The 19,801-nt window shown below is 35.8% G+C and overlaps 1 protein-coding gene across 1 annotated transcript; it reads left to right on the top strand.

Annotated features, from left to right (window-relative positions):
* Positions 1-770: 770 nt before the first annotated feature.
* LOC149193132 (uncharacterized) lies at positions 771-1,532 on the top strand. Its single transcript, XM_089407222.1, has one exon. It carries the CDS (start codon positions 771-773, stop codon positions 1,530-1,532), a length of 762 nt encoding a protein of 253 aa, XP_089263348.1.
* Positions 1,533-19,801: the final 18,269 nt, after the last annotated feature.

Below are 19,801 nucleotides of genomic sequence, written 5' to 3'. Positions count from 1 at the left end.
TATATAAATTTCACATTTCTATATATAAAATTATTCATATTTTAATTTCATTAAAATTATATATATATAATATTTTCTTTCATATATATTATATATATATATATATTTTTCCTTTTTTAGTGTGATGTGAATAGTATAGATTTTATAAATATAAAAAGTTTATTATGAGTATTAACTCTTTATATGATTATTAAGTAAATTTAAATATGAAGTTTTAAAGTATCATGATTATTAATGAATCATGATTTTGTCACATTCTAAAGTCCATTATGAGAGTGATATGTGATTTCTTACCTGCTCAATGTGGAGTTGGCTATATCCCCTTTAAAATAAAAATAAAATATACTCTAAATAAAAAACAATAACAATTATAATAAAAACAAAAACGAATATACATAATTTTGTTAGTTGTATTGAACCAAAAATCACACTTCCAAGATTTTTGTTTTCTTGAGTCTTATGGGAAGTGAGTAGATCTTTGGAGGAAAGACGATGGGAGATTAGGGTTAGGGTTTGGGATCAGACAACCCCGAGCAGACCTGCTCCTGGTCAGGGTGCAGGGGATCTCGTATCCACCTGCTGAATCACAGACCAATACAACGACAGATTAACTAAGGGAAGAAGGATTTGAGAACAGGATAGTCTGGGAGGAAAATGACTGATGCGAGCGGGGGGGAGAGATCCCCTCCTACAAGGCGATTACCGCAGGAGAATCAAGCCGAAATGGAGCAAACGACGGATTTGGGAATCGCAGCAAGGACGCGCCGGTAATGGGAGCGGTATGGCAAGCTAGGACGGGGAACAAATGTCTACCGCGGGCAACAAAAAAACCCAAGTTTGTTGTTCCAAATAATAAATTGGAGGAGTACAGGGGATATATGAAAGACCATGCACTCATTTGCAAGTTTGTAGGAACATGGCTGTTTGAGAAAGATCTGACGAAGTGGATACAACAGAGGTGGAAGCCCAAAGGGCATATAGATCTTAAGTTGGGGGCAAAAGGTTTTTTCACAGTAATATTTGCAAACCTGGAGGATAAGGAGAGGATCTTTGAAGAGGGTCCATACTTCTTCAACAACGCAGGGCTCTTCATGAGGCAATGGGAAGAATGCTATAATCCGGAAAAAGAAAAAATGCTAGCAGCACTAGTTTGGGTCAGACTATTTGGGCTCCCGATAGAGTTCTGGGATCCAGAGATTTTAGAAGGAATTGGGAACTCAATCGGGACCTTTGTGAAGGTAGCAAAAACCACCAAGAGAGGCAGATATACATCTTATGCCAGAATTTGTGTCTACATGAATATCACAGAACCGCTGCCGGATCATGTTGAAATAGGATATCATGACGAGGTCTGGCAACAGCCAGTTGATTACGAACACATTCCTTTTAGATGTAGACGATGCCATGAGTATGGCCATTTGTTCAAATGTTGCCCGATGAATGAAATTGATACACCAACAGATCAGGGAGATGGAAAGGGAAGTATGGAACAGGAGAGGAGGATTAATGAAGGAAACAGGGGAGGTTCATAGAAGTATTGAGAAGAAGACGACCCCAAAAAGGAAAAACCAAACTAAACCCCTCTCACCCAGAAAGAATTCAGAAAATCCAGAACCAATTTGAGGTTCTCCGTGAATTAGAAATGGAAGCGGAAAGTGAAGAAGGGGAAGCTGAAATAGGGGAAATCCAGAAAGAAAACAAAAAGGAAAAGAAAGAGACAAATAGTATGGAATTAGAAAAAGAGAAGGAGAGGGGAGACCGGGTTCAAGAACAAATTCAAATGGAAATAGATCCTTAGCAGGAACAAGAAGGCGAAGAGGAACAGGTCAGAGGAAACTTTTACAGGAATGGAAGCATCTGGATGAACGGTTCATACTAGATGACCATAAACAACTCTATAAAGATATGTTCCAAAAATACAAAGAAAAAAGAGGGACAATGTTAGCAAAGCAACCAGAGCAACTTGGAACACAAGGAAATCAAAACACAGAAACGAGAACCATAGGGAAGGGAGAAAGGAAAAGAGTAAGGAGACCCATGAGTGAGACAATCCAAATGGTGGGAGACATGTTGGTGAATTCAGGAAGAGTTGTGCCATTGTCGGAGGTTTTCCAACAACCCCTCAAACTCTTGAAATGATCATCACAACCTGGAATATCAGAGGGCTGAACAATAAAGGAAAACAAAGATATCTGAAAGAGAGACTCAAAAGAGATAAACTGAATATAATGCTAATCCAAGAAACAAAATTACGAGAAAGCAAACTAAAAGAAGTGATGAGCAATTTCAAGCCGCATTATGAGATCATTGGTCAAGATGCGGCAGGCAGTGTAGGAGGAGTAGCAATCCTCTGGAACCCAGAGGAAGTCCAATTTGAAGACTGGATCAGTATACCTCGCATCCTCACAGGAAGATTTAGAATTATAGGTTCTCAAGAATGGATCCTCTTATCCAATGTATATGGACCCCATATACAGAAGGATCGCAGGTTTTTCCTTCAGAACCTGGCAGTTATGCGGTCCTTGCATCCAACCTCTCCTTGGATAGTGGGAGGAGATTTCAATATGATAAAATCAATAAAGGAAAAAAAGGGTGGACTCAGAAGAACATATGCAGACATGGAAGCCTTCGGAGATTCGATAGCAGATCAAAGGCTAGTAGACATACAAACAACAAACGGGATCTATACATGGAAAAACAGAAGGGGAGGTAGACACCAGATTGCTTCCAGACTAGATAGATTCTTAATGTCAGAATAGATTATAAATTGGGATATCTTCATCGAAGCAACGATTCTTCCTGGAATGGGATCAAACCACTGGCCGATCAAAGCAGAACTTCATATTAAAGCCAGTCCCAAGAGAAAACCCTTTAGGTTCGAAGCCTTCTGGCTTAGGGATAAAAAATTTATGAAGAAAGTAGAAGAATGGTAGAAGCAAAGTTGACAGAAAGGAAGAAACATAATGCAGACATTTCAGTTGAAACTAAAAGAATTGAAAGGAAACATTAAGAAATGGAATAAAGAGGAATTCAGACACATACTCAAAGATTAGCAACTCCTAGAACAAAAGATGAAGCAAATCCAACAAGAAATCATTACGGCAGGAAGAAGTGCTGACCTAGCCAGAGAGGAAGGGATCTTGATAGGACAAATGGAAGAAAGGCGGAAACAAGAAGAGATCTTGTGGAGGCAGAAATCGAGAGTAAATTGGCTAAGAGAAGGGGAGAGGAATACAAAGTTCTTCCACCAAGCCATGGTCCAGAGAAGGCAGAAAAATAGAATCTTTTCTATAGAAGACGAAGCAGGGACACAAGTTACACAGCATGAGGAAATAGAACAAGTCTTGGTGGATCATTTCAAAGATCTCCTCATGGAACCCAATGTAGATCGTGGAGAAGCTACTGAAAGAATCTGTAAAGAGATCCCAAGTAGGGTCACTAGAGACCAAAACCTGGCTCTGATGAGGGCAGCCACCTTGGAATAAGTAGAAGAGGTAGTAAAAGGAATGAAAAAGAATAAAGCCCCTGGTCCTAACGGATTCACAACGAAATTCTATCAAGCAGGATGGGATTTCTTGGGCCAATACATACTGGAAGTGGTGGAAGAATCAAGAAGAAACCAGAAGGTAAGTACAGGTTTAAACTCTACCCTCTTATCTCTGATTCCTAAAGAAACTAAGTCTGAAACTCACCAAGGCTTTAGACCCATTGCCCTTTGTAATGTTATATATAAGATAATAGCTACTTTAATGGCAAAAAGACTTAAGCCTATTTTATCTAGCATTATTTCCACAGAACAAACAGGTTTCGTTGAAGGCCGGCAAATCTTGGATGGACTGGTGGTCTCCCAAGAAGTAGTGCATTCTCTGAAAGTCAAAAAGGAAGCAGGTATGATGATTAAACTTGACCTCTCTAAAGCCTATGACCGTTTGAATTGGAATTATTTGAAAGAAGTTCTAAGGGCCTTTGGTTTCTGCAATAGATGGATTGAATGGATCTCTACTATGATCTCCTCAGCCAATTTCTCCATCCTTGTGAATGGAACTCCTTCCCAACCCTTTAAAGCGTCCAGAGGACTCCGACAGGGTGATCCATTGTCCCCTTTCCTGTTCATTATAGTCGTAGAAGGCCTAGGAAGGTACATCAGAAAAGAAGTAAGAGAAAGAAAGCTAAAAGGAATCCAAATATGGGGTAACAACCTTCCTATTACCCACTAGCAATTCGTAGATGACATTATGTTGTTCTATACTGTGTCCCTCAGAGAAGCTCGCAGAATTAAAAAAATTCTAGAACTTTTCATGACAGCTTCAGGCACGCAAATTAACAATGACAAGTCTTGCACTTATTTTTTCAACACTGCTAGAAATATTAATTTTTTTTTAACAAGAACTCTGGGATTTCGATCAGGAGAACTCCCAACAAGATATCTAGGAATGTTTCTAGCCCTGAATCCTCTAAGGTTGTCAAATTGGCAACAAACCATTGAGAAAATTGCTAGAAAACTAGCCAACTGGTCTTTCAGAACTTTGAATTTTGTTGGCAGAGTTGTTTTAGTTAAAGCAGTCCTTCAATCGATCCCAATATACCAACTATTGGAAATGGCAGCCCCTAAAGGAGTGTGCACAAAGATGGTAGAGATTTTTAAAAAAATTATCTGGGGAGGACTGAAGGATCAAAGAAAATGGTCTTTAGTATCCTAGAAGGATTTGGTGAAAAGCAAGACTAAGGGAGGATTAGGCCTTAGAGATCCTTATATTCTGAATCAGGCAATGGGTGCTAAACTTTGGTGGCGCTGGATGAATGGAGGAAACAACCTATGGAAAAGAATATGGACAAAAAAATATAATATGCCAACAAAACCAGAGGAGATATTAAGAATAAGGGATACCCCGAAAGGGTCAACAATTTGGAATCTAGCTAGTCTAAACAAAGAAATAATAACTAAACATGCTTTTTGGGAAATTAGGGATGGCAGCTCTGCCAGGTTTTGGGAGGAAGCCTGGCAGCAAAGAGAAAGACTGAATGGAATTCAATCTTTAAGGGATATATGCCAAAAGGCAGCTGAGAATGGAATGAATCTAGTAAGGGACTTTTGGAAGGAAAGGAGCCAAGAGGAAGTATGGAGAAGCTGGAAGAGTCCGGAAGAATGGATGGATCAAGTTGATGGAGAACAAAGGGAGTTATATCAAAAGGAAATGCAGACAAGGAGAATACCTATAAGACCTAGACCAGACATACTGAGATGGGGTTACAGAGGAAAAGGAAATTTCTGAATTAAAGAGGCATATCATCTCTTAACTCTTAGAGAACCAGAGGATACGACAGTCCATTGGAAACAAATATGGACTAGTAATTGGTGGCTGAAAGTGGCCCACTTCTTATGGCTAGTAAGCAAAGGTCGCATCCTGACCTGGGACCAACTCCAAAAGCGAGGCATACATGGCCCCCCTAGATGCAATTTTTGCAAGCAAGAACAGGAAATGCAGGAACACCTCCTGAACTCGTGTAAAGGAGCTCAGCTGGGAAGAGGTTAGGAAACTCTTTGGAAGGACTCACAGAGATCAACATAGCATTAAAAACACAATTAAAGTTTAGGGAGGTGGACAATTCACTAGCCCGGTGGTAAGAAGAGCCTGGAGTCTAACAGTAGGGATGATCTGGAAAGAAAGAAATAGAAGAATCTTCCAAAACAAAGAAATGACAAAAGACCAAATCTGGGGGAAAACATTGAGTCATATTCGTGAGACCATACTTGCAGACACTTGGAATGTAGAAGACTGGGAAATGACACCGGAAGAAGATCAGATTTTAAGGAAGTTGAACCTGCATCAAGGGATGGTGGCTCCTCAAATGTGGAAAGAACCCAAGATTGGATATAACATCACCATGCACTTCTCTCGCCCCATGGCTGGATTCATAAAGTTAAATTTTGATGGGGCATCCAAAGGAAATCCAGGCCCAACAAGGATTGGAGGTCTCTTTCGGGATGATCAAGGCAAAACAAAATGGATTTACTCAGACAATGGCAGCATCATGAGCAACAATGAAGCTAAATTGATGGTAGTACGTCAAGGACTGAAGATAGCAATCAGAAACGGATACAATAACCTGGAAGTGGAAGGGGACTCCCAAATGGTCATACACGTAATCAAAAAACTTAATAATGGAACCTCATGGGATAAAGTTACGCAGAGTTGGAGAATGGCGAGTCTAATCGAGGAGCTGGAAATTATCATAAAAAGATTTGAATATATGATTATTAAGCATGTTAGAAGAGAGGACAACAGAGGAGCGGATTTTCTTGCGAACTGGGGTGGCCAGGAACAAGGAAGGAAACTGGATAACATATGGACTATGTATTCAGAGGATTCAAATTTAGAGCAGCTAAGAATGATTCTAAACCATGATAATCATGAAGACACGATTCAAAGATAATAGAGACAGATGGCCCCCAATCGGGATGTGGAAAAAAGTAGGTGAGGGTGGAAAACAGGTTTATGATCATGGCAAGACAGTGAGACTAACCCATATGTACGACGCCATCCTTCCAGCTAGAACAATGAGCTACATGTCAGCACAATTTTCAAAAAACCGAAGTGGGGGAGGTGGAATGAAGGAGATGAGCAGTAGTGGCGGTGTTAGTGAAAGAGGGAGAGGGACAGATAAGTGGTATTTTATGAAGATGGTGAAGATTAGAAGGAAGGGTAGACTAAGCTGGGAGGAAGAGGAGCAGGGTGAAGCGCAAACGGAAGGAGCTTTCAAGGAGGTTAAAAATTTCGGGTATGTTATCTCTGAGACCCCTTCAACCCTTTCCTCTGTCATAATTGGTAAAATGGATAAAATTATTACTTTTGAAGCCTCTGAGGAAGAAAAAGACTGGTGTGAACCCGCTTTTCACTCAGCAAAGCTTTGTGAGGGCCCATCGGGTCAGGATCAGGGAAGGTTTCTTGATGAATGGGGGAATTGTAGCCATGAGAATAGTTCGGGAAGAAAAGTGGGGGGCTGTATCAACCAACCCACTGCAAAGGTGCAGGGGGAGACTGAGGAAATGGATACGAAAATTTCGTCCCTAGCCCAACAATTGATCCAAATGACTGAAGGCCTTCTTAAATTCTTGCATCCCGAAAATGACAAGCATTGTAACACCCAAACAAATGGCGGAAACTGTAGCAGGAGAAGAGGAATAACCACAAAGAAAACTGAGGAGGAAGACAATGATGCTAAACCTCAAAAACTGATCTATGTGAATGAAAATTGTCAATAGGATAAGGTATACAGCAGGATGGCACGCCCGAGTCATGGCAGAGGGCGTGGAAGCAGAGAACGTCTGAGACAGGGGAATCAAGAGGAACAGCCAGCAAATGCTCCAAGTAACCAGGGCAGAGGGAGAAGATCTACTTTAATAGCAGTCCAAGAGGCTGCTAGAGCTTATAGGGAAGGCACGAGTGAAGAAATTCGTCGAATTACTCAAGATATGTAGACCAGTGTGATGGAGGTACAGTCTGACTCCGAGACAAAAGGTTGGGCTGAAGTGATCAGTGATTCGGGGAATACGCGAGGAAGGTTGACGCTGTATAGGCAGACTCTTCATATCTACTGGGTGTTAAAACGCCTTCTTGCAAAAGCTTTGGAGCAGGTGGCGAAGGAAATGGCCGAAATTGCAAATGGCGTGCCAAACCTGCAAAAAGAAATGAAAAATTTCCAAGTTATCATGATCAGGCAGAATAACAAGCTGGAGGAAATGCATCAGCAGCTGTCTCGGATGGCTCATACAACTCCAAGGCAGGCCGAACCAGTGGATATTCCCATGGATATGGACCTAAATACTGGTATAAGAAAGGAATGATCCTTTTGGGTTTCTTAAGTGTTTCAGTGAATCGTTTTGCTTTTACCGTCTCATGCATGTTAGTAGCTTACTAAGTAGTTTCAATTGTATAGTGCACATAGCTAGGATGGAAAGACTTGTTAAATTTGTTTTTGGAATGCATACAGTAAACTAAGGTGGCCAACAGACCTGGTTTCCCTTCGGGGCAGGTTGAGGCCACCAATACGATGTATCTGGTCTCTTTGGTTATTTTAAATATAAAAGAAAGGCACTACCTACACTTACAAAAAAAAAAAAAATTGTTAGTTGTATTAAAAGCCTTGTGATCACTTGATTCATTGTTAATATCAAGATGTGGTAAAAATATTTCACCTTTACTCTAGGAGCCATAAATAAAATATTTGGATGTCTATCTTAAGTAATATAATTTTAGTAGTTTCACTATTTTACATTTTGGCTTTTTTGGCATATTTTTTAATCATTTTTTAATTATAAAATCTAGCAAAGATTTGTTGGAATTTCAAATTTTAAGTTGTGTAGTTTACATAATCCAAGTGTCAAAAGGACTTTCAAGGCATTGTATCCTTTTAACCATTTAAGAATGCAATTTAACTAATGAAAAATTGCACATAAAATCTATCTTAACCAGGGGTTTATCAAGTGCCTAAAGAGAATCTCTTGAGGTGCAAATTTTTTTTTCTAAATTTTCTACTCTAAAAATAGTCTACATATCAAGAGATTTGATCCCTCTCAACAGTTAGAAAATCCGTATTTAAGATGGATCTATGCTAGTTATTTGAATATTTGTTAGTGTTATATGCATATTATGAATTTTTCTAAAGAAATTCTCTTCTTCTTTTTTTTTTTTTTTTTTTTTGACTAGAGGAATTAGCAACTAGGCAGGTCTCTCACTCAGGAGACATAGGATCGGTTCCCACCACTACCATTATAACTTCTAGTTAAGAGTTAGGCAAGTGGGTTATTCACAGGGTTTTGAACTAGTGACCATTATGCAAAGAGTGTCTTAACAATACACTCATTCACAAATTGTTTTCTGCTTGGTAGGCTCGAAAAAAATGTCTCTAATTTTATTAAAAAAATGACACTATAACAAATTAAATTGAACATTTTTTTCTAAATTTATTAAAAAAATTACACTATAACAAATTAATTGAGAAATTTATTTTTTTAATTAAGTTAACATTTTATTTTTTAACCTAATATTTTATTGCAAAATTTCATATAATACTTTTAAATGACATTTTTCATATTAAAGTGGAAACACCTCTCAACTTAATAAAAATATTTCTATTATATTTATTAAACTTTTATTTAAAAAATCCATCCTTAAATTAAACTTTGAATATCATCTTTACTTTAAAAAACAATAATCATATTTCTGAGTTAAGTTGTTTGTTATTTTGTTAGATTTGAGACTTTTGTGATCCATAATGTAGATAAATGTCTTTCTGGTTAATCACATTCTTAGGATTTGGTCGATGTTTCGAACCAACTAATGTGGTTCATCCTCAAGACAAGATGGAAAAGATCATACAAGAATAAATAGTAAGGATGTGTCATTGTCTAAGGTCAACTGATGAAAATTAATCGTTGAAGACTAGCCATTGAGAACTATCCATTGGAGATTAGTTAAACAGGTAAATAGAAATCCTAAAAAGGAATTATTTAATATTTTAAATAAATTATTTGATAATCTAAATTAGTTATAAAATCTATTTAATATTATAAATTTAGTTATAAATTGGTTTTAGGAGCACCAATAATAGTAATATAGTTAAGCAAATTAATAAGGGGGATAAGAATAAGTTATAAATATTAATAAAATAGCTATATAATTTTAAATAATAATCTAGTTTAGTTTCACATATTAAAACAAATAGGGTAAAAAGAGGTCAATTCAGGTTTCAAAATATTTTATAAGGGAGATTGAAATTATTTACAATTACAGATTTTAGTTATAAACTAATATTAAGAATACTCCATAAATTAATTAAAATTGTTGTTAGGAGTTTATAAATACTATCAAATACTAATAAGGTATGGATCCAAATTAATATATACTATAAAGAGTAAGGAAAGGATCCAAAAAGTTATATGTTAATTGAATCATAAGGAGCACAATAATTTATTAAAGGGGTTCAAAAAATGACTTAAAACAAGGAAAAAAGGGGGAAAATATATAAAGAAAAAGAGAGGAGAGAATTTACTTTAATATAAAGTACTAAGTAGCTAAAGAATAAAGTTAACCAATAGTAAGATAAAAATATTAAAAAGGGGGGATGAAGGAAAAAAATGTAAAGAAGGGGGAAGAGATAAGAGGATCATAAGGAGAGGGCCGGAATCCAGCTCCTACTCAGCTTCCAGCCATCATCTCTGTTGAGATTTCTAGCATGCCTCTCAATTTCGATAGCCTCCCTAAGCTTCCTATGGTGGAAATGATCAACTCTAGCAATGACTTTGGAATCTTCAATACATACATGGTGTTTGGATTTTGCCACATGCTCAGCTAAAGCCGATGAGTGGGAATAATTGTGTCTTATGTCTATAGTGTGCTCATGGATCCTCTGGTTAATTGATCGACCCATTTCTCCAATATATGGAATATCGCAAGAACATGGAACCAAGTAAACACCTTTCACGTCCTTCGGGTCGATAGGGTCCTTAACCGAACCAAGAGAATTTCTAATGGTTCTAAGAGGTTTGAACGAAGAGGAAACATTATTTCTCCGAAGGATATGGGCAATCCTATCCGTGGTCCCTTGAATAAACAGGAGATGAACCTTGGGGATAGGATCAACACAAGCAGTTTTAACTCTTGGTCCTTTACAGGCTCTTTGAAAGGCCTTGAGGCTCTGAGTTCTGCTATACCCATTATTTTTAAAAACTTCAAGGAGATGAGATTTCTCCTACTCTAGGTGGCTTTCATCAGAGATTCTCAGAGCATGGGTAGCAAGGGTGCTAAGAACACCGAATTTCTGAGCAAGAAAATGATGAGAACTAGCATGAAGATATTGTTCCATGTGAGTTTTTTTGTGAAAAAAATGGTGAGAAACAGAACCATCATCCATTCTAGAGAGGAGAATGTCAAGGAAAGGAAGGCACCCATCCACCTCAACTTCCATCGTGAACTTGATAGATTCAGATTGGGAATTAAGGTGGTTCAGAAACATGTCTAATTTCTCACGGCCATGGGGCCAGACAACACAAGTGTCGTTAAATAATGAATCCATACAGTTGAGGATAGTTTTAGAAGAGGAGGAATGACCTGTTATAGAGTTTTGTGAACCCAACGTTTCAGAATACCAAGTGAGTCCATCATCAGGGGATGCGTCAATAGATATTCTCAAATATTAATGATTTATCCATGAGCTCTATTTAGGGTATATATATATATGTGTGTGTGTGTGTGTGTTTTTAAATAAAAGTTATATGAAATTGGGTCGGCCTGTTAGTTTTTCATTTATTTAAATATTTATTATTATTATTATTATTATTTAATTTATTAATTTGTTTAATTAATTAGTTTATTAATCAGTTAAAGGGATAAATTAATTTTATTATTTATTGAATTAGTTATTATGTTTACTAATTTTATACAAAATTAATTATTTAAATAATTTGTTTAATTTGTTTAACTAATTAATTAATTTATTTGATTAATGTTTAGTCATTTATTAATTTATTAATTTGATTAATTAATTACTAAGTTAAAGGGATTAATTAATTAATTAATTGTATTATTTATTGATTTAATTATTATGTTTATTAAGTTTATGTAAAATTAATTTGTTTAATTGATTCATTAATTTTGTTTGATTAATTGATTAAAAGAATAGATTAATTAATTAATTTGATTGTTTATTATTTATTAATATGTCTATTGATTTAATTTTATGTATTTTATTTGATTAATTTATTTTATTTGATTAATTAATTAATTGTTAATTGATAAATTAATTAATTAATTAATCAATAATGAGTTAATTATTGATTTTTTAAGATTTCAATTAAAAGTTTCCAGGGGCTTAGTTTTAATCCATTCTTCTTTTTTTCTATTTCAATGGCTTCTTTGATTTTTCCTAAAAAAAGTCAAATCAAAGGAAAAAAAAATCAAAGAAGCCATTGATTTAGAAAAAAGGAAGGACAACTTGAACCGGGATGATGGATTAAAACTAAGCAACACCTGGAAACCTTTAATTGAAATCTTAAAAAAATCAATAATTAACTCATTATTGATTTATTAATTTTTTTAAATTTTTAATTTTTTAAATTAATTGATTTATCAATTAACAATTAATTTAATTAATTAATCAAATAAAATACATAAAATTAAATCAATAGACATATTAATACATAATAAACAATAAAATTAATTAATTAATCTATTCTTTTAATCAATTAATCAAACAAATTAGTTAATTAATCAAACAAAATTAATGAATCAATTAAACAAATTAATTAAAAAATTAATTTTACATAAACTTAATAAACATAATAATTAAATCAATAAATAATACAATTAATTAATTAATTAATCCCTTTAACTTATTAATTAATTAATCAAATTAATAAATTAATAAATGAATAAACATTAATCAAATAAATAAATTAATTATTTAAACAAATTATTTAACTAATTAATTTTGTATAAAATTAGTAAACATAATAACTAATTTAATAAATAATAAAATTAATTTATCCCTTTAACTGATTAATAAACTAATTAATTAAACAAATTAATAAATTAATTAAAAAAATTAAAAATAATAATAATAATAATAATAAATATTTAAATAAATGAAAAACTAAGAGGCCGACCAAATTCCATATAACTTTTCTTTAAAAACCTATATATATATACCCTAAATAGAGCTCATGGATAAATCATTAATATCTGAGAATATCTATTAACGCATCCCCTGATGATGGACTCACTTGGTAGTCCGAAACGTTGGGTTCTCAAAACTCTATAACAGGTCATTCCTCCTCTTCTAAAACACAAGTGTGATCAACAAACCTCTTCTATTTCTTAGGGCGAAATTGAGCTGAGGCTAAGGCCTTGGTCTCAAAATACTCCATAAATAAGTTAGCAACAATAGGGGAAAGAGGGGAACCCATCGCAACACCGCATGTTTTCGCATACAATTCACCCTAGAAACTGAAGAAGGTCAAGGTGAGGCAGAGGCAAACCAATTTGGCAGTTTCTTGGTCAGTGATCTGACTTATGACATCAATGGCCTCTTGAATGGGAATTTTGGTATATAAGGAAACAACGTCAAAACTAACAAGCAGATCCCCTAGGTCCAGCCTCACATCATTCCATTCTTTAACAAAGGACGCAGAGTCCTTAAGAAAGGAATCAATGCAACCCACTAGAGGTTTATGCTTAAGAGCTATTTATTAATTTTTTCATAATGAACATGATTAGACGAGCTCAAATTTCAATTCATGGAAACATGTAATAAAAGTTGTGAATTCGTTGGCTATGAATAAATTAATGTGAAAACTCTTTTTTGGGGTAATATTCAATCATGATTTCTATTCATATCCCCACAAAAAAACAAAATTACATAGTAAAAACTCAATCCTAGCCAGTAGTGTAGTCAAGGTTGTCCTTTTTAAGGTTGGTGGCTTTCTACAAAAGTTTGTGAGCAATCAAGAAAGTTTGTGGCTTTCCAAAAAACAGAAGGCTATAGGATTGAACCTGTAGTTTTCCACATTGTTGTTCCCTCCACTATAGCCTTACAACCACATGAATAATGAAGGAATCGTGCATGAAATAAGTAGCACCGATGGGATAGATTGAGAACACATTTATAAAACAAAGAACCAGATATACAGCAAAGATGCGCCAAGATATATATATTTGCTTCTCAGATAATTACAGACTCCAGATATGAGACCAGATACGAGACTAGTGCTCCGTGATGCAAGCAGATCGAGAAAACTTCTCGCAGATGCAGAGCAGGGAGATCTCGTCTTGTATAAAACAAAGAACCAGAACTTTACAATACAGACTATAGAGTTAACCTCCGTGATGCAAGCAGATCGAGAACACTTCTCGCAGATGCAGAGCAGGGAGATTTCACTCAGACTATCACACTACTCAGACTCTCTCCAAACTCTCAAGACTCTAATGCCCCTAATGAGCTTACAATGCTAGTATTTATAATATCCTAGCAGGTCATCCGGTGAGAGGTTTTACCGGGAACTTGAAACTTCAAAAGATTCATTAGATCATCATGCAAGATGTCTATCATGAATCACTAAAGAACTTCGTACAAAAGTAATGAATAGTCCTAAAGATTCGGGCAAGTGGGGACAACCACTTGTTATCTCATCCCTTGGAGGCTAAGCCATATGGGGACCGAATCATGACATCTCTGAAGTGAAAAGATGGCCGGAATCTAGGACGTCGGCTCTTATACAAAAGTAATTACACAGTGGAGATTTTATTCGGAGTAAATCCCACGCAAACCAAAGGACAACAAGATAAAGTAATTACACAGTGGAGATTTTATTCGGACTAAATCCCACGGAAACCGAAGAGCAGTATATGTACAAATAAAGCTGGATATGAAAGGATTTCATTTGATTGATCCCTTCAATCAGTCACTGTTAGCCCTGTCTTCATAATCATGTGCATGAGTATCTGGAACAGCTGGATTATTATGGCCAAGCCTGTTTCGGTCTTGTTCTATTAATTCTTCAATTAGCTCTTCATTGTTTGGAGCCAGCACTTCATATGGGACAGATTCATCTAGCCAATATGGTGCTACATCTCTGGTACAACAAAAGAATGGAAATGTGAACATGAATGTTGGCCTGTCATGTGGGTCCACTGATATCAATCCTCTGAATCTGACAGAAAGCTTAAAGGATTCATCTTCTTCATTAGGAATGACAATTGTGTGTTTGTGGATGAATTCAAATTCTAAGACGAAATCATTTTGGACAGCTATATGCATTTCCCAATGAAAGATTCTGACAAACTCATCAAAAGTCCTATCGAAAATGCTTTTAGCTCTAGGCAAATATCTAAACAGGAATAGCTTAAACCATGGACTCCACCAATTGTTTGAGGGATCTATAGCGACAGCATAAAATATGACCTTAACCGAACCATGTATCCTAGCTCTTTGGTGAATGGAAAAGTAGTCTGCCCATGTCCAGTCAGTATTTTGAATACACCCAAAATAAACAGGATCTGGTTCCCTAGACAATGCATAATAAACACGCCATGGCCTAATCCTATATGGTAACTCTTTTGTATATGACCATCTAGACTCCTCGGAATCAAACCATTTTTGCAGAATGATTTGTCTTAAGCAAAATGGCAAGACTTGGACCTGTTTTGATAGACATTCTTGACAAAACTCATAATGACAGTTACTACAGACTGTAACATACTTAACTCTTTTAGACTCGACATGACTGGACTGACTTGTAGAAGCTTCGTGCTGATTAAGTGGTCTGAACATCTTGATCTCCTTGGTTTCTTGAGCACCTTCTCTGGTAAGCATGTCAGCAAGATAATTTTCTGCACCAGATTTGTAAACAATATCAAAATCAAAACCTTCTAGCCATAGTGCCCATCTTAGTACTCTGGTACTGCCTTCTTCTAACAACCTTTTGTTTGCCAACATCTGTTTCATATGCTTTAGATCTGTTCTGACAATAAATTTGACACTTTTCAAGAACAAGCGAAATCTTTTTATTCCTTTCTTTACTGCAAGTATTTCTTTATGAGAAGAAGGATACTTTTTCTCTGTGTCATTAAAAGATCCTGAGGAATAGGCACAAACCAATTCTTTTCTTCCATGCTTTTGTAGCAAAACTGCAGCCCAAGTGTGATAAGAAGCATCTGTTTCAAGTATAAAAGGAAGATTAGTATCAGGAAGCTTGAGTTTTGGCAAATCATTAAGCTTACTCTTAATACTAATTACTGCTGCTGTCATTTCATCTGTCCATCTGACACCTTTCTTCTTTAGTCTGTCCTGCAGTACATTTGTATCCTCTGATTGGTTAGCATAAAATTTTCTTATATAATTCAGGCATCCAAGAAACCTCTGCAGGGTCTTTACATTGGCAATTATATCGGGAAACTTTAATAGATGGATTAGCACATGTGGCTGAAGTTCTACATGTCCTTTTTCTATGTGTAAACCCAAGTAATCAATCTTGACTTTTCCAATCTGAAACTTCTCTTCTGAATCTGAAAGTACTAATCCATGCTTATATACAAGTTGGTAGAATTGTTCTAAATGGATCTTGTGCATATTTACATCTCTGCTAAATACAAGCAAATCATCAATATATACAATAATGTACTCTACCCCACCAAAAATGTCTTCCATCCTTTTTTGGAATTCAGATGGAGCATTTTTCAAACCAAAGGGCATCACAGTCCATTGATATTGGCCATGAGGAACAGTGAAGGCTGTTTTATACCTATCATCAGGAATAATACCAATCTGCCAGAATCCACTTTTAAGATCAAACTTGCTGAACACATTAGCATTAGCAATTTTTGCAAGTAATAATTCTTTGTTAGGCAGAGGATATCGAATAGGAAGAAGAGCATCATTCAAAGCCTTATAATTAATCACAAGCCTTTTCTTGCCTCTTTTCTGCTCACTATGCTTATTGACATAAAATGCCGGGCAGGCCCAAGGGCTCTTGCAGGATTCAATAAGCTTTTGTTCTAACAATTGTTCAATTTCTGCTTTGCATAATTCTTGCTCTTTTGGACTCATATGATTTGCACTGGCTTTTTGTGGCTTAGGAATATATCCTTCTCGGTAAGGTAGTGCAACAAAATACTTTTCTCTTGCCCAAAAAGCATCTGGCCTACTTGAAGTACAATCTGCACGAAGTTTATCAGAAATTTGTTGCAAAGTTTTGGGACCATGTAACTCTGCATTTTTTACGATCTTATTAATCTTGGTGAGATCTTGCAGACTATACTGGAGAGGATCCTGTTCTTCAGGTTGCACATTAATTTTATAGTCACTAGAAGCAGGGACTGTGATAGGACCAGCAGTGGTGGAGAATGTAACATAATCTTGTCCGAAAGTGACTGGCAAATATTTCTTCAGAAAATCTTGTCCTAACAGAATATCAGCACCAGTATCAAAACTATACAAAGTAACAAAAACCTGGACATCGTTCAGGAAAATAGGAAATTCGGGAGCTATGTGACTTATTTCCATTAAATCACCAGTGATAGCCCTGAATTGGAGTTTAGTAGGCTGCCAATAATAATGAGGAATAGCTTTATATTTGCAGCAACTACTCATAGCACCAGAATCTATTTGAGCATCCAAGGTATACTGTTTAATGCTCGGGACTTTAATTCTTATTGGAATAACTACTCTATCTCCGATGCCCATAACATTAAAAAGCTCAACATTTTTCTTTGGGGATATTTCTTCCATGACTGGCACATTTTTCATCAGTAGGCTGGTTAATTTGGAATTACAATCATCATAATCAGAAATAAGCATTTGAAGTTTGGAAGACAACTGTAACATTTCTGACCTTGTATGGTGAATTGAAGATTCCAAATCTGTGATCTTCTTTTTAAGAGCATCAATTTGATTCATACCTGGAGATACTGAAATCTGCAAAGGTCTGAACATTGAATCGAACTCTTTTTCGATGAAGTCGTCATCATCTATTTCTTCCTCTGAAAATCTTTCTTTCCTTTTGGATGGCAGTTGTTTCTCAAGATTTTCAAGTTTTTCAGTCAATCTTCTTCTTGCCGTAAACTGAACTGGATCTAACTGTGCTAGATCAGCTTTGACTGCTGCAATCTTTGCTTGTATCTCTCTTGAGGATTTCAAACTAAACATTTTAATATCAGGAATGAAGGTTTCATCAGAATCAGATGATTCTGAATCAATTGTTAATTTCCTGATTTCAGGAATTTCACTATCCGAAGATTCTGAAGAAGAACTTGAAACTTCAAAATATTCTCCATCAGAGTGGGATATGAGATCCCAATCTTGTGGATCATGTATTGTAGAAAAGATATTCATTATCTTCATCTGCTTTTTATCCTTTCTTTCTCTGCAAGTGTTAGCATAATGACCTTCTTTACCACAAATAAAACACACACCTTTTTTAGAAGGTTTTGATCTTTTCCTAAATACTACCCTTCGTCCTTTAAATGATTTTTTGGAAGGAAAGTATTTTTTCTTTTTAGGAAAGTATTTACCAGCCTTGCAAGAGCAGGAGTTATCAAACTTTGACCTTTTAGAAACCTTTCTTTCACTTTTCTTGTGACAACCAAAATTATAGGTTTCTTTGAAATTATTGCAAAGCTTTGTGCTAAAGTGCATCTGTTTTGAAAAATTCTTCTTGGCTTTGCTCTCTGCACATTCTTTCTGCAATATTGTGACAATCAATTGGTGAATAGCTGCAAATGATTGTCCTTCCAAATTTACTTTATGATCTGCTATGTACTGGTTAATTAGATCAGGAATTTTTCCAGGCATAGACTGGATATAATATCTCAGATAGGCAACATTATGTGGGTCACTAGCCAGATACAGAAGCTTTTGCATAACACAAAAATACTCTTGCAAGTAATCAATGTCGCATAACTTCTGGGAGAGAAATAACTGTGAATGATGGGTTGAATCTTCAGGGACTAATCCAACAAATTCATGTTTTAAAGCTTCAAACAGTGCTCTTAATGGATCAGTACTATGTTCAACTATTTGATCTTTCTCTTCCTCTGCAAGCCTTTCCCACCATTGCTTTAGTATGCCAGTAAAAGACCATACAATCTGAGTAACTATATCAGACCATGACACTTTGGCTTCGGCTTTCCTCTGTAATGCCCAAGCATGGACATTATGCAAAACAGCAATTACTTCATTATAATCAAGGCAATCAATATTTACTAACAATGAATTTCCATATCCTCTGGAAGAAGGATTGTCTAGCCTTATAGGTACAGATTGCAGATTTTCAGTATATCTGCTGAACGGGCTGGATGCTGATGCTTCATGTGCATTGGTATCACTGGCACCTCTTTTCCCTTTGTTGGAATGGAAAAATGAATCACTTCTGTCTCTTTTAGAACTTGATTCACCATGTGTTTGCTCACCAGTTATTCCTGACATGGCCATTATTGAAGGAGCAGATGGTTGGCCATTTTGTTTTATCAAAGAACTAAGGCTAACATAGTTCTTTGGTAGTCTTAGACTTTCAACAGAAGGAATATCAGCTAGTCTATTTTTCATCAACTCTGTCTTTTCTCTAGCTAGATTGATTCCTTTCTTGATTTTCTCAAGTCTGGCTTTATCTATATTCTCTATCCCTTTAAAAAGAATTTGCTTTGATTCATCAGATTTGGAGGAGAATTTCAGCTTTGAACTTAAGACATCTACTTCTCTATAATGAGGTGGAGAAGCAGGAGTGGGGAGTGCATTCGTAAGATGTTCTAAAGACTTCGAGATAATACCCATGTTTGACTGAATATTATTCAACTTTTGTGTGTTTTCATCTTGGATCCCCAATGTCTCAACATAACCAGTATGCATCTTTTTTATGTGCTCTTTGATTTCTAAAACATCTCGGGCTATATCATCAATATTCTGAAGCATACAAACTATTTGGTAGTTTGTATAATTATGCAGCTTTTCATTTTCATTCTGATCGGGATCAGAAGTTGCTTTCATAGATAACCATTGGAAATCTGCTTTCTTCGTTCCATTGCTAAATGTCCTTCTAGAATTTCCAGATTCTAAATATCTTTCTGGTATTTTTGCAGTAACTTCTGACTGAGCTCTAGGAAGCGAGAAACTTTTGATATCAGGTATAAAGACTTCAGAGCTAGGAGTTTCATCAGTCTGGAATGTAGAAGATGAAGATGGAACACAGAACTGACAATCATCAGGTAGCTGAGAGGTGGATTTTCTATGATCCTCTCTTGGAGCAGAATGT

The sequence above is a fragment of the Pinus tabuliformis genome, chromosome 2_2, assembly GCF_031772625.1.
Source record: "Pinus tabuliformis cultivar Carrire ecotype Pingquan chromosome 2_2, CPIR1, whole genome shotgun sequence".
Taxonomy (NCBI): Eukaryota; Viridiplantae; Streptophyta; class Pinopsida; order Pinales; family Pinaceae; genus Pinus; species Pinus tabuliformis.
The sequence above is the reverse complement of the archived record's forward strand: the minus strand, read 5'-3'. Positions and strand labels throughout refer to the sequence as shown.

Bases quoted from the DNA above. Each gene is read 5' to 3' on its own strand.
- LOC149193132 (XM_089407222.1), top strand. From the start codon at position 771: ATGGGAGCGGTATGGCAAGCTAGGACGGGGAACAAATGTCTACCGCGG.